Source organism: Rattus norvegicus, chromosome 13, assembly GCF_021556685.1.
Source record: "Rattus norvegicus strain SHRSP/BbbUtx chromosome 13, alternate assembly SHRSP_T2T, whole genome shotgun sequence".
NCBI classification, from domain to species: domain Eukaryota; kingdom Metazoa; phylum Chordata; class Mammalia; order Rodentia; family Muridae; genus Rattus; species Rattus norvegicus.
This window is the reverse complement of record NC_141546.1, coordinates 70,784,086-70,800,347: the sequence shown is the minus strand read 5'-3', so window position 1 is coordinate 70,800,347 and position 16,262 is coordinate 70,784,086. Positions and strand designations below refer to the sequence as shown.

At 40.5% G+C, this 16,262-nt stretch overlaps 1 protein-coding gene across 4 annotated transcripts in view; it reads left to right on the top strand.

The window, feature by feature from the left end:
* Tor1aip1 (torsin 1A interacting protein 1) overlaps positions 1 to 16,020 on the top strand; it is a 30,518-nt gene extending 14,498 nt beyond the window's left edge. For 3 of the 4 annotated variants that reach the window (XM_087579991.1, XM_087579993.1, XM_087579992.1), the window contains 5 exons: positions 459 to 515; positions 2,945 to 2,989; positions 3,677 to 3,745; positions 8,785 to 8,841; positions 13,015 to 16,020. In XM_087579991.1, coding sequence (XP_087436117.1) covers positions 459 to 515; positions 2,945 to 2,989; positions 3,677 to 3,745; positions 8,785 to 8,841; positions 13,015 to 13,799 — 1,013 coding nt within the window. In that variant the 3' untranslated portion in view covers positions 13,800 to 16,020. 4 annotated transcript variants of the gene reach the window in all.
* Positions 16,021 to 16,262: the final 242 nt, after the last annotated feature.

Genomic DNA, 16,262 nt, shown 5'->3' with positions numbered 1-16,262 from the left:
GAATGACTTCCCTTCCCCAGCAACTGTCAACTGCCTATTAGGTCCTCCTTCAAGGTAGAGTCCTGAGCCCCTCCCCCTCTGTGATGGAATGTCAGTGGGCTCAGTCTTCTGCTGTCTCGTGCACTTTCACTTCAGCTCCATCCTTTCCTCCTTGCAAATAGTCCTTCCTTCCACTTTAATGTCACAGAAAAGAAGATATGTGTGGTACAGTTTGCAAGTGAGAAGGTTTTTTTTTTTTTTTCTTTTTTTTTGGAGCTGAGGACCGAACCCAGGGCCTTGCGCTCCCTAGGCAAGTGCTCTACCGCTGAGCTAAATCCCCAACCCTAAGTGAGAAGGTTTTAAAAAACGTCATGCACTTGAGGTCATTGCCTGTAGTCTGTCTGTCTCTCTTCTCACTACTCGTTATTCTCTCATAAAGTGAGCACTGGACAGTGATCCTTCAAATGATTTGTTTTCAGATGAAGCCGCAGTAGCAGCCGGTCACCATCCAGACTCACTGTGGGGGTTACCACACAGTAAGTACTCTAAGTTTCTAGTGTGCTCGTGAGAAGGCCAGCTGTCGCCAGTGTGCCTTTCTTTATACTATTAGCTTGTTGGTCGTTTTAGTTTGTTCACTGCTAGATGAGGGAGTCTTGTAGCTTTGTAATTTTTCATCTTGGTTGTTGACATGACAATACAAAATATTAGAAGTGAATGTTATTTTCTATTGTGGATAATCTATAATGAATACATGTTCGTTAGGTTAAGCAAAATAATAGTGTTTTCTCTTTTTCTATTTTTAAATTAAATTTCAAGATTTGAGTAATTTCCTTTATTTCATTGACTCTAAGTTGCCATATTTCGTTATATATCAGTAAGAAGAAAATCTGTCTACTTGAGGTAGACTCTTAGATGTGGCCATAAACACATTTTCTATAAAGTACTTCTTAGTATTTGATATGAGTGTGTGTATGTGTGTGTGTGTATAGATTATTTTCACACATGCACACACCCATTCTTACTTTTTGTTTTGAGACAGGGTCACACTGAATTGCCTAAGCAAGCCTTAAGCTTGCAATCTTCTTGTCCTAGTATCCTAAGTATTTGGGATTGTAGACCTGTGCCTCCAGGCCTGGCTGTCAGTCCAGGTTGTTGTTGTTTGTTTAAAGTCTGTTGTTTTAAATAAGCCCTTTCTTGTTGGGATACTATTGCTGTGATGAAACCTAACCAAAAGCAATGTAAGGTGCTTATTTGGCTTACAGATCCATTGAGGGAAGAAGCTAAGGCAGGGACCTGGAGGCAGGAGCTAATATATACAGGTTATGGAGGGGTGCGGCTTACGGGCTTGCTTCCCTTGGCTTTCTCAGCTTGCTCTCTTATAGAACCCAGGACCACCCAGGAATGGACCAGGAATGGTACCACCCAGAATAGGCTGGGCCTTCCCCCCATAAATCACTAATTAGAAAAATGCCTTACAGGCTTGTCTATAGCCAGTTTTTATGGAGGTATTTTCTCAATTTGGGGTCTCCTTCTCTCAGTTAACCCCTAGCTTCTATCAGGTTGACTTAAAACTAGCTAGTACAAGTATATATTGGTTGCATTTGTATTCAGAAAACATACATGTTTCATCCTCAGAGGATAGCTTAGCTTTTCCAGTCAGTTTTTGACATTTACCTAGTTCACATTATATCACTTTATTCTTTGCTCCATGACTTTGCAGTGTCCACAGGTTTGCATATGTGATGGATACTATTCTATATTGTGTGATTTGTATACCTATATTTGTTTGCTAATTCCATTACTTTTAGCTATGTAATCTTGTAGAAATCATCAATTTTTTGTTCTTTCCTCTTATTTTTAAAGGATAATAGTTGTTACCACATGAGGTGAAAGAATTAAATAATTGCACTTGACACATAGAACACATTTAACCTGTTTGTTATTTTTCTATGATAAAACACTCGTGGCCAGGACAACTTTTAGAACAGTGGCTCTCAACCTTCCTAATGCTATGACCCCCCAACCATAAAATTATGTTGCTACTACATAACTAACTTTGCTACTGTTATGAGTCACAAGGTAAACATCTGTTATGCAGGACATCTGATGTGAAATACTGGGGAGTCACAACCTACAGTTGAAAACCACTGTTCTAGAAGGAAGGGTTTATCCAGGTTTACAGTTCCACAGGGTTAAAAGTCCATGATGTCAGAGTGAAGGCATGGCAGAGGAAGTCATGTCTCAGACTGCAAGCAGGAGGCCATGAGAGCACACACAAAAGTTCAGAACCTCTATCCCTGGTGACACACCTTCTCCAACAAAGCCATGCCCCCTAAACCTCCCTGACAAGTGCTGTCAACTGAGAACCGAGTATTAAATGTTGCCCCAAGACTTATGGAGGGTATCTCATTCAGACCGCCATGGCCTGGTTAGTTGGTTAGTGTACTTTTCTTTTTCCTTTCTGTGCTGGGAATGAAAGACACACACACACACACACACACACATACACACACACACGGAGTACTCTAGTACTCTGCACTGAACCACATCTTCCACATCTTTTTTTTTTTTTGGAGCTGAGGACCGAACCCAGGGCCTTGCGCTTGCTAGGCAAGCGCTCTACCACTGAGCTAAATCCCCAACCCCTGAACCACATCTTCTGCATAGCCATTTTTGGAATAGTGATCCTAGAGCTGATGTCTTATCATTGTCCAGTTCTAAGCATTTCTAGTTTAGAAAAAGAGAAATATGATGGGAAAGATGACTCGGTGGTTAAATGTGCTTGCAGAGGACAGAGGTTCAGTTTGTAGCACCACAGTGGACAATGCAGAACCACCTGGAGCTCCACCTTCAGAAGATCTAAGACCTTCTGCGTCTGCAGACACCAGCAAGTGAAATGCCTGTGCTACATCGTTTTGTCTTTGTTCCCAGTGCTCTCTGACTTTACTCCTTTTCTCTGTTCTAGGTCGGGGGGACTTCACAGCTCATGAGAATCAACCCTCACTGCTGCGTAAGTGCTCCATAATCTCTTCTCTATTCCTGTCAGCCCTCTTCCTGCCTTCAACCAATAAAAAGCTCTAACATGGCCAAACTTGGTGACACACACCTTTAATTCCAGCAAAGACAGGAGGGTTTCTAAGTTCGAGACTGGCCTGGTCTACAGAGTGAGGTCTAGGACTACACAGAGAAACCCTGTCTCAAGAAACCAAAGAAATAAAGTTGTAGTTTGATTTTTAAATCACTTCACCTCAGCTTTTAAAGTCCACCACACAGTGGTCCTGTATGTAATAATTACTCTGATGTGGTGCTCCACTCTGAGCAGTTTTAACCTCAGTGATTTACTTGGAGGGTAATTGCCCAACTTTTCTTCTTTTTTTTTTTTTTTTTTTTTTGGTTCTTTTTTTCGGAGCTGGGGACCGAACCCAGGGCCTTGCGCTCCAACTCTTCTTCTTAAATGTAATTAGAATCCAGTGGAATAGTTTGAACTCTGTAGATCTGAGTAAAGATGAACAGCATAGTTTTGTCTGATGAGTGATTATTTCTGTTTTTGTCTGGTCCCAGGAAATTATCTTTTACTTTGGATCTGATGTGTTCCTCCCTGCTTTCCCCCTTTCTGTTAAATTTATTACATAGTTGAACTGTGGTATAAACTTAGAAAGTATATGAAATGATATATCTATATATCTTTTTGCTTCAGCCACAGGATGTCAAAAAAACCCTCAAGAGTGGGTTGAACAAGCTGTGAGAATGAGGACTAGAATGGCATGTAAGTAGATAGCTCACTTTTCTGCCGTACTTTGTTGACTAACATACCAAATACTGAGCTCTTCAGGTAAGTACTAAAGGTCAGCTCTGGCTCCGAGCTGAGGTTGCCAGTGCAGCCAGTGCAGCGAAGAGAGTGGCGTGAGAAAACCAGTGGATGGTGTTCCCAGGCCTCAAGCTAGCAGCTGTGCGTGAAAATGAAGCTGTACTTTTAATAACTTCAGGGTGTGTGTGTGTGTGTGTGTGTGTGTGTGTGTGTGTGTGTGTGTGTGTGTGTTTTAGTGGACTCCATATAGATAAGCACTCTACTGCAACCTTCTTTGTCCCTTATTTTATGTCATAAAGGCTGAAAATTCACAAATAGTATTTTCATGATCATGTTTAGGGTAGAGTAAATGTCACTGAAGGGAAGAAATATCTCTTGTGGTGGAGAGATGGCTCAGAAGTTATGAGGTTAAGAGCATTGGCTGCTTTTCCAGAGGTCCTGAGTGAGTTCAATTCCCAGCAACCACGTGGTGACTCACAACCATCTGTAATGGGATCTGATGCCCTTTTCTGGTGTGTCTAAAGACAGTGACAGTGTACTTACTTGTATACACCAAATAAATAAATAAATAAATAAATAAATAGATAAATAAATAAATAAATCTTTTTTAAAAATCTGTAAATTGATGTGACAAAATGACCATACTTTGAGCACAGTCTGTCATTTTGTCTGTAGAAATACATCCACATTAGTGCTGAAGATGTAGCTGAGTGGTAGGGCATTTGGCCAGCATGCATAAAACACTGGGTTCAGTCACTAAGATGAACAAAAAAACCAGGAATCAAGTCAGGTCAATTATTGATTATGTCTGTAATGGCCGTGTAAACTGTCCATTCTGTTTTCTGCCATGAATGGTGCTTCTCCCCTCTCCCCTCTCACACGGCATTTGTTTGGGGCTTGCGACGGTGCATCACTATGTGGTCCACATCCTTTAGCTGCAGCTGCTCATAGACAGGTGTGTGCCATCACACCAGGATTCTGTCCCCTTTTTCCTCTCTGACCACAGTACCTCTTGTCCCTGTTTATTTAGATTATATAAAAATCCCTCACATTTATCTGTTGCTCATGGAAAGACTGACACATTAGAGATTGTGGTAATCTCTAATGATTACATTTCCTCTTCTTTTTTTTTTTTTTGGTTCTTTTTTTCCGGAGCTGGGGACCGAACCCAGGGCCTTGCGCTTCCTAGGCAAGCGCTCTACCACTGAGCTAAATCCCCAACCCCTGGTTGTTATTTTTTAATATTGTATATTTCTGATACTAGACCATTTCCTCTTAGATTTTGTTCTTCACTGCTCTTATACTTAGGAAACCAAATACTAATTATTCAGATTATTAGAATTATATGTAACCAAAATAAAAAATGAAAATCCTTTTTTTTTTTTTTTCCGGAGCTGGGGACCCAACCCAGGGCAAGCGCTCTACCACTGAGCTAAATCCCCAACCCGAAAATCCTTTTTTTTTTTTGTCCTATTAAATTTGAGAGACAGTATCTCTCTGTGTAGTTCTGCCTGTTTTCAAACTCACTATGTAGACCAAGCTGACTTTAACTCAGATCTACCTACCTCTGCCTCCTGAGATTAAAGGTGTATGCCCACCACACTTGATTGAAAATTGAAACCTAAGAGGTAGCACCTGAGGGGTTGGGGATTTAGCTCAGTGGTAGAGCGCTTGCCTAGGAAGCGCAAGGCCCTGGGTTCGGTCCCCAGCTCCCGAAAAAAAAGAACCAAAAAAAAAAAAAAAAAAAAAAGAGGTAGCACCTGAAAATAACAATTCAGTAATTGCAGCCTGTATACCATGAAAAATCCAGAGCTTCTTGGTTTATTTCTTTCTTTTTTTTTTTTTTTTTTTTTTTTTTTTAATTAACTTGAGTATTTCTTATATACATTTCGAGTGTTATTCCCTTTCCCGGTTTCCGGGCAAACATCCCCCTCCCCCCTCCCCTCTTGGTTTATTTCTTAATTTGTAATATTGTATTCGAGGAAATAAATAACAAAGAAAAAATTGTACACATTGGTACCAGAGAAGATTTTTTAAATTTTTTTTTTGGTTCTTTTTTTCGGAGCTGGGGACCGAACCCAGGGCCTTGCGCTTCCTAGGTAAGCGCTCTACCACTGAGCTAAATCCCCAGCCCCTAAATATTTTTTAGATTAAATATTTGTTTCAGTAATTTTAATTTTGTGTATGTGTGTGTGCCTGTTTATCTGTGAGCTGGAAGAGGGCTTTAGTTCTCTTGGAACTGGAGTTACAGGCAGTAGGTCTCAGGAACTGAACTCAGATCCTCTGTAAAAGTGCCCAGTACCCTTAACTGCTGAACTGTCACTTCAGCTCTGGACTTTTTTCTTAGTTGTGTGTGTGTGCGCTGTATCTGTACACGTGAGTATAGTTTCTTCAGAGGTTAGAAGAGGGTGACAAACCCGTTGGAGCTAGAGTTAAAAGCTCTCTGATGTGAGATTTGAACTCTGATCCTCTAGAAGAGCAGTCCGCACTATCTTAAGTTCAGTGATATCTCTCAAAACCCCTTTCATTTTCTCTAGGACATTGTTCATCGAAGAAGGAAAAACAGTATGTTGACCATGTTTGACATGTAGATGTTTGACATGTAGCTAGCATTACTGCTACTGCTGCCCTCCACCGTTATTGTGAGAGAGGATCTTCCTGGATAGCCCTGGCTGGCCTGAAGTGAAGTCACCAGGACCAGCTTAGGTTTTTTTTTTTTGTTTTTTTTTTTTTGTTTGTTTGTTTGTTTTTTTGACACCAAATTTGTAGTTAACTTTCAGAATTTTATGTTTGCATTCCTATTTTATCTTACCTTACTATATTTATTATGACTTAAATACTTGTAACTACCACATCTAGGTATTGTACTGAACTTTGAGAGTTTTTTAGGAAATGGCATACAAGAACTGTGCGTGCATAAGTTGAGCATAGTGGGGCACGCCTATAATCAGGCTGCCTAAGCAGGAGGTTTGAAGACAGCCTGGGCTACATATCCAGACCAAGGAAAGAATGGTTATTAGTTCACCAACAAAGTTTTGTTTAGTGTAGAACAATGAAAAGGACAAACATGTTCGTAACAGAGAAAGATGCCTGTGGTGATTTTGTAACAGCCTTTACTTAATTACTCTTCAGTCAGAGACAGTTGTTTAAGCTTTTGTCCCAGGTGTTTTGTTTAGGGTTTGGCTGCTGCTGTTTGTGTTCTCAACAGGGTCTCATAGCCAGCTCTAGGCTTCTCCTCAGCTTCTTGCCACCTCTGAGAGCTGCCTTCCCAGGTGTGCACCACCGGGCCTGGGCTGTTTCTCTCTCATACTTTTTTTAACATTCTAAATTTCATATTATTCTCAGTTATGTATTTCTGCTTGCTGTGGTGGGGGTGTTTTTAAATGTGGATATTTCAGAACCTGGAACTTAGATTTCCTGTTGTCATCCAGGTTAGCACCAGTTCCCTGGGTATAAAAATGGTCCTAGGTCAAGTTCAACCTACAATTCTAACCTTATGGCTAAGATACAGTTGGTCACCGTCTTTCCATTTACCTGTGAAAAAGTAGATTAAATATGTCTAGAAAAATCAAATCTTTGAAACATTTTAATTCCCGGGTTTTAAATTTCAGCTCCTCCACTTGTTAATTCAAAACTTTCTGCGCTTCAAGCTTTCTTACCTTAGAGATACTCATGGCCTTAGCTCAGTTACTATGATGCTGCTATAATCTTTGTGCTTGAAAATCTCTAGAGATTTTTCATGATTCTCTTACTGCCTCTAATGGTTTTAGTAAGAGAGAATACCTCAGCAGTTTATACATAGCAGGCTTAAAAGTTTGAGATTTGTGGGTTATATACATAGTATGTACGACACATATTTAAAACTTATTAGTCAAACCCATCATTAAAAAATGGAACATCGGGGTTGGGGATTTAGCTCAGTAGTAGAGCGCTTGCCTAGGAAGCGCAAGGCCCTGGGTTCGGTCCCCAGCTCCGGAAAAAAAGAACCAAAAAAAAAAAAAAAATAGAACATCACAGGACTGCCATATCCCATTTTATCTTTGCAACCATGTAATGAGGACTTTAAGATGAACATCTGATGTATCGGGGCCCTTTTTAGCACTTGGTTTTTAAGAGTGCAATGTAACCTATGACATAATTTAAATGTTTCTAGTAAAGTTTCATGATCAGAATTGGTAACTGAAAAAAATCAGCTAATAGAGTTATTAGCATGATATCACTTTGTCCTGCTTGGTTGTTGAATGTTTCAGTTTTGTTTCTGTTTTCTGGTCATATGACTCAAGGCAATTTCTGTAAATAACAGTGCTGACTTTATTGCTGTGGTCTAGTCCAGTGTTTCTCCACAGAAGCTGTTAATAAACTCATTCTACTGTTGTCCGTACCAGAATCACAAAGGCAAATGGTAGATGGCTATAACAGCAAATGCAGGCACACCAGAGAAGGTGCTGGGCCTCTCTGTCTCTTGACACATTTTTTTTGGCTTTGTTTTGTTTTATAAGATTTTTTAAAAAAATATTAAGGATTTAAATGGTCATAATCCCTAGAGGAACTTTTTCAGTCATCCCAAGATAGAAGATAATGAGGATTTAAGATTGAATTTTGTGTGGAAATACCTTATGCCATGTAATTTAGTAATCCATAACCTACATTTTCCTCCTCCTTATATTATCTTTATAGGCAGCAGTTTTGTAAATAGCCATTTTCAGATGATTTCATGCTTTTATTATGGTGTCCGCATTGTTTGCCGCCTTTCCTTTGTTCCTGTGTTATCATTCTAGTAAGTAAGCTGCAAGGCTGTCTCTCAACAGCGAGTGTCTGAGTGTTTGCTCTGTACTGGACTAGTATTGATTCACCATGAAGGGCCTTCAGGGTGGCAGGCATTCAGTTATTCTGCCTCCCCTACACCCGCTGCTTGGCCTCTGCATTTTCTGTAAGGAAAATACCTGGGCAAATAAAACATAAAACTGATGGTCTTTTCAAATTACTTTTTATTTTAGATAACAACATTCAGAAATCAGACTTTGGAAACCAATCTCCATCAACCTCCAGGCAACGTAAGTTTATCTATTCGCTAAGTGGTCCAAACTTGATGGCTTGTATTTAAAACATATTTGACAGCAGTATGACTTAATGCTATTTGAAGCTTCATATAAGCACATATATGCTTATAAAAATATATACTGTATCAGCAGGGAAATTCTGTGGAGGAAAACCATATGAAACACCAGTTTCCTCTTTATTGTTCATAGTACTAAAAATAAACGTTGATAAGTAGGGCTGGAGAGATTGTCTGGTGAGTAAAAATCTTACTGTACAAACCCCAGCCCCGGAGTTCAGACACAAGAACCACATAAAGGTGGAGGAGAGAAGCGACTCCACAGAGTTACACTCTGATCTCCATGCACATGCCTACGCCCACACATGGCCTGTGCACACACGGCACTAATAAATTAACCAAAAACGATTTGTTACTGAGTAAGCAACTGTTACATTAGACTGAAGTAGGCTGGATTAGCAGGCAGGTAGCGTATAGTGTGATTGAAGCAAATGCTGCAGGTTTTGAAGTCCACAGAGGTGTATTTGAACTGAACTGGAACACTTACCTTGTCTATAGCCTTGAAGAATTTTCTTATTCCTAAAGCCTGTTAACCTTGAATAATGAGTACTAAGCAATTATTAGTGATTCTCAAATTTTTGTGTCTTTCTACATAGATAAAAATACCTACCCTTTCAATTAATTTGTGAATGACAAGATTCTTTTTTTAAGAATGATTTCCATATATACTCATCAGATGATGGATACTTGAGTTGTCTGCACTGTGTGGCTCTACATCATTGCGGTAGCAAACCTGAGATGCAGATGTGGCCTCCACATACTGAGTCCATCCCTTTGGATACATAATTTGCCGGGAAGTTGCAGCATCACATAGTAGTTTTTAAAAGTGGGCTAAACCTATTTATATTTACCTAGAAATTAATCTCCAATTTATGAGAAGTGGACTCTCACATCCACTTCTATTTCTAGATACCTAAAAATATTACTCAGATATAAAGAATTTTAAAAGCCTTTTTATGGAATTGTGGACTTTCCTTGCAACTTCAACACTGAACAACTGACAGTAAATACTAGTGAGGTTGTGGGGGGAGGAAGAATCCTTATTCACTCCTAGTGGGAGGATAAACTAGCACAGCCATTACAGAAATCAGTATGGAGGCTTCCCAGGTACAGAGCTGCCATATGACCTAGTTATACCCGTGGGTACACAGCCAAAGAACTCCATGTCCTGCCACAGAGACACTTGTATGTCCATCCATGTTCATTGCTGTTCTGTTCATGACAGCAAGGAAGTAGAATCAGCTGTACATACATCCAGCAGCAGGTGAATGAATAATGAAAATGTGGTGCATGCACACGCACGCGCACACACACACACACACGCACACACACACGCACACTGGAATTCATTCACATGTAAAGAAAGGTGAAATGGTTGTGTTTGGAAAGTATAAAATTAAGGAAGGTGGCCCAAACTCAGACAGAAACTGTATGTTCTTTTCTGTGCAGATTCGAGCCTGAAATGTATAAGTGTGTGTGTGTATAAGTTATAATATACTTAAGTTTATACATATAAATAAATGTGAGTGTGGGTAAAGCATAAAATACCAGAAGGAAGACTGAGAAGGGGTAAAAGTAAGTGCTGAGGAAGGATGAAGGAGGCGGAAGTGAGTGGGAAAAGCACATGGTACAGCAGGAAAAGCAGCAGGTCCTGAAATGTAGTCTGAAATGGGAAACAGTAACTCACTGTTACTAAGGTTTTGTGCTCTCGGGTTAAAATTCATTATCATTTTCTAGAATAGTTTTAGTTGGTAGTTTCTTTTTTGCTGTTTTTCAGTGTGTGTGTGTGGGTGTGGGTGTGGGTGTGGGTGTGGGTGTGTGGTTTTTGAGACAAGCTTTTATATAGCCTATGATGACCTTGAATTCACTATGTAGCTGATGCTGGCCTTGAACTCTTGATGCTATTGGCTCTATGTTCCAAGTGCTGAGGTTATAGGCACGTGCCACCACACCTTGCTTTTTTTCTTAGATTTTGAATGACATGTCGTACATTAGTCGTTAGGAAATACTGATTCACTGAGGTGTCAGACTTTCACTAGGCATGGTGGGGATCTGAAGTCGAATCATGCCTGACTACAGAATGAGGCTTCCTCTTTAAAGCAGTGTATGCAGCCAGGGGTATCCCAAGGGTAATCTCAGCACTCAACAGGGAAGACAGGAGGATCACCCATGAGTTTGAGGTCAGCCTGGTCTACATAGAATTTCAGAGTAGTCAAGGTTATTATGTTATGAGACCTCATTTTCTGAATGTTGACACACTGTGTACAGTATAAAAGATTCCATTTGTTAATATCACTGTCAGCCTGAGGATCTTTCAATAGTTAAATCACCAGGAGTGGTGATGCCTGCCTGTAATCCCAGTCCTAGGGATGACAATTGTGAGGTGAGGAGCAGTGGGAGAGTTGGCATGAGTTCAGTGTCCTGACTCACAAGATACTATTAATATTACCTAATTTAAAAAGTAAGGGGCCAGGCTAGAGAGATGGCTCAGCAGTTAAGAGCATCGACTGCTCTTCCAAAGGTCCTGAGTTCAAATCTCAGCAACCACATGGTGGCTCACAACCACCTGTAATGGGATCTGATGCCCTCTTTTGGTGTGTCTGAAGACAGCTACAGTGTACTTACATACATAAAATAAATCTTTTAAAAAAAAAAAAGTAAGGGACCAGTGTTGTTGTTGTTGTTAGTTTTTTGTTTGTTTGTTTGGTTGGTTTTGTTGGCACTAGATACTGTGCTAGGGCTTCACACATGTGAGACATTTACACCAAGTTACACCATGCCCCAGCCCAAGGACTGAGGTGGAGCAAAATTAACTTAGGATCATCTTAATGAAACTGGTTCTTTCTCTCCCCCTTTAAATTTTGCTACACTTATTTGTATGGTAGCAGAGAAGACGACAGTGACTGTGCTAAGACGGCTAAAGTCAGTCCCCAGTGACCCCTGCCTCAGCATTTCCCATGTTCGCTGATTCACCAGGACAAATAACACCCGTGCAGAAAACAAAAATGTCTGTCAGTTTTAGGGACTACACCCACCAAGTAGTGTTTAAGATAGCTTCAGGCCACACTCTGAGATCTGCTGCTGCAGAAAGGCGCCTAGTACATCTAATTAGCAAAGTAATTAATAAATAAAAGGAGTGGCATTTATTGGTAAGTGAAGTGATCTATGAAAATGCTGAGGAGGGGTTGGGGATTTAGCTCAGTGGTAGAGCGCTTGCCTAGGAAGCGCAAGGCCCTGGGTTTGGTCCCCAGCTCCGAAAAAAGAGAACCAAAAAAAAAAAAAAAAAAAGAAAGAAAATGCTGAGGAAATGGAAGAGCATTATGTTAAAGAAATGTCATGATTATCTCCAGTGATATGGACAGGTTCAGTGCCAGAGTTGTACTCTGTCCATCTGTGCCACAAAGGAAGCTACAGTCCAGTGAACTCACATGGCCAAGTAGCTGCTGTAGCATATGGAAAGCACGGAGAATCCTCTTTCTGTACTTCAGATACTCTTCCCTGGAGAGAGAGCCATGCTAACTGCTGAGCTCCTGAATTAAGCAGTGCTTTATAAAAAACCAGGATTTACTTCCCAACTATTAGAGAATGCTCTTAAGTCTTGTTTTATAAAGTTTTACTTCTGAAGTTACGTTTACACCATTTCATATTTAAATTCTTTAGAAACCATTATCTTTTTTACATTTATGATATATACCCATAACTTAGGTATGTGAGCTTTTATTGAAGCGGGTATTTTTATTTCTTAAGGAAAACATTACTAGCTCTCCCTTTTTAAAGTTCTCTCTCTTAGACATAGTCAGACACACCTTTAATGCCAACACTCAAGAGGCAGAGGCAGAGAGTGTGAGCTAACCTGGTATACATACTGAGTTCTAGCAAAAGTCACGCATGGGACTATAGATACGGCTCAGAAGACGACCCAGCTTTAATTCCAGCACCTTTCAGGGGCTCATAGTCTCCTGAAACTGTAACTCCAGGAGGATCCATTACATCCAGCCTCTGTAGGGTGAGCGCATGCGTCCCCACACACATACACACACAAATAAACCCTCACTCTTGAATCTAAGAAAATGTGATATAAATGTTCTTTTTTTTTTTTTTTTCTGAGCAGAAGCAGCTGTACAACCCCCAGATGAGTCTTCTGTCAAGATAAAATGGTGGCTGCTGATACTTGTTGCTGCTCTGGCCATGGGAATATTTTGGTTCTTTCATACTCCTGTAGTAGAAACCACTGCTGTTCAAGAATTCCAGAACCAGATGAAGCAGCTCCAGTCTAAGTACCAGAGTCAAGATGAGAAACTGTGGAAGAGAGGCACAACATTCCTAGAAAAACATCTGAATAGCTCCCTCCCTCGGCCCCAGCCTGCCATCCTGCTGCTCACTGCAGCTCAGGATGCTGCGGAAGTGCTCAAGTGTCTGAGTGAACAGATCGCCGATGCCTACTCTTCCTTCCGCAGTGTCCGTGCCATCCGGATCGACGGAGCAGGCAAAGCTGCTCAAGACAGTGACCTCGTTAAGCACGAAGTTGATCAGGAACTGACAGATGGATTTAGAAATGGCCAGAATGCAGCTGTGGTCCACCGCTTCGAATCCCTGCCTGCAGGCTCAACCTTGATCTTCTATAAATACTGTGACCATGAAAACGCAGCCTTCAAAGATGTGGCCCTCGTCTTGACTGTACTGTTGGAGGAGCAGACGCTGGAAGCCAGTCTAGGCCTAAAGGAAATTGAGGAGAAAGTGAGGGATTTCCTTAAAGTCAAGTTCACCAGCTCTGACACAGCCAGCTCCTACAACCACATGGACCCAGACAAGCTCAATGGACTCTGGAGCCGCATCTCCCACCTCGTGCTGCCCGTGCAGCCTGAGAATGCTCTGAAAGCAGGCAGCTGCTTATGAGGGAAAGAAGCGGAAATCCTGTCTCGAGTTTGAACCATTTTCAGACTTTGTAACCAGAGACGGATTTTGGAGCAGTTTTTGAAAACTGGTTTCTTTTTAAAGGAAGTAAAGTTCATACATAAAGGTGGAATAACTAAATCATTTATGCAGCCTACTTCTCTGTGATTTGGGAGAATCGTTTTTCTATTTCCACCTAGAACCATGTTAAAGATATTTAGCATAGTGCACAGTATATGCAGTCCCCGAGTGTCTGCTACCTTGATTCTGGCCGAATCATTCTTGCTGTGTGACCAGCGAGAAGGGCTAGGTTCCTCTCTCAAGCAATCAGCTTTCTATTGAATTTTGGATTTGTGTTTGTGACCTTATTAATGTCTGACAACCCCCTAATTGTAGCTATGGATTTCCCTGTTACTTCTTCTCTCATACCATTGAAATGTGTGGTCCTTAGTTTCTACCTATAAAAATAAAACTGGGTGTGCAGTTTAGCCAGCCCCTCCCCCACTGGTTTGTAGACAGGGAGACAAGGGTGTGGGAGGTAGAAAGAGAAGAGAAATTGTTTAATAGAGAAGGGAAGGAAGGAAGGTAAAAAGATGTTGCAAGCTGGGCATGGTAAGCCAGCCTGTTATCCCAGTATTGTCCCAGTAGTCAGGAGGAGCAGAGGTTCAAGGTCAAGCTCATCTATAGAGTGAGTTTTCTGCCACCTGGACTACATGAGACACTGTCTTAAAAAAAATAAAAATAAAAAATTTTAATTTAAAGTTTTCAAAATGGCATGTTACTTTAAAAAAGAAACATGAAAGTGACAACCAGCCTCTGAGAGGAGGTCACACAGGCAGGCCTAGGCTGGGAACTCAACGCCTAGGCTGAGGCCTGGAACTGTTACAATTTACTTTTTATGCTTCTGTCCTCGGTGTAAGGCTAAAGCTCAGTGGTAGAGCATTTGCCTAGCCTGCGCAATACCTGGGCTCAATGACCAGCATTCCACATGCCTGTAATCTCAGCAGTCATCCAATGAGGTTGTAGTCTCTTGAATTCAAAGCCAGCCTGGAATATATATATTATATCAAGACCCTAATTCAGCCCCACTCCCCAGTCAGAAAGAGTTCCACAGTCCTCCCAAGACTTTTTAAGCCTGTATATTATACAGTGTATTTCCTTATTTAACTCTTAACATTTTGAAAGGTAGGCAAATTCAAAGCAGTCTTGGATAGCACCTGACAGTTTTTGTCTTAAATAACAGTTTCCGATACATCCTCAACTTGATGGTTTGAGATTTTTTTTTTAATTTTTTCTGCTTTTTTACCAGTACTAGGAATTGAACCTGAGATCCCACACCTACTGGTCATGTGCTCTGCCAGCAGTAGAAATACATTTCAAAGTCAGGTAACTCATGTCTACAATCCCAGCACTTGGAAAGTTGAAGAGGAAGCCGTTGTTAGCTATATAGTGAGTTTCAAGCCAGCTTGCCTGGGCTGTAGAATGAAATAATGTCTCAGCACACACACACACACACACCCCACACAGACACAATATACAGCACACAGTGACAACTTCCAAAAACAGTAAGCAGTTCTCTGTTGGTCTATTGACAAGAACTTGAGTACTTGACATCCTTGAATGGCAGTCCGTAACAAATATAAAAATATACTCTGCACGTAATAGCTTTATTGAGTACTTCAAGCCAAAAAGAGTGACCCTTACCACACATGAAGAATGTTGGACATAGGTCTCTACTGCTGTAGTATTTTAGGGTGTTTTGCATTTGTAACTAGGCTTTCTCATCCGCTGGCTGCTTTTTTGTTTTCTACTCTTACAGATCTAGACGCACCTTGAGCTCCTTTTTCCATAGACTTCTAAATGAGCATACTACGTTAGGGTACCACTCAACCCTTTACCACCGGGAGTCTTGGTGCGTGGTAGAAAGTAGTCTAACTTCTTTCCAGGGGACTAGCAATATTTGTATCTTTATTATCTGTTTCGGTCAAGTCAGACTGATGAGGTTTATTTTGTAAAGAATTATAAAAAAGCTTTTGAAAGTCTTTATTTTTTACATACATATCATAAGGAAATGGAAGCGTTTTATTGAGTATTCCACTGGCTTGAATAAATTTTAAGTGATACGTTGCTTTTATCTTTCAGGATAAACAACTGTAGCAGTTAATGTGTAAATAACTTAAGAAGCTATTTTAGTAATTTAAATAAATTACTTTTTGAGTTTGTATTCTGTGTGTTATAAACTTAATGATTTACAAGCCTGTTTTTTTTTTTTTTTTAATTAATCCAACTCTTTTGAGAAATCTATTGACCTTGGCTAAGAGAAGCTTAGGCCAAAAGAGTGCATTGTTTGGAAACTTGATTAACCATGGTTTTTTTTTTTTCTTAAATATTTTATTTATTTAATGTATATGAGTACACTGTAGCTGTCTTCAGACACACCAGAAGAGAGCATCAGATCCCATTACA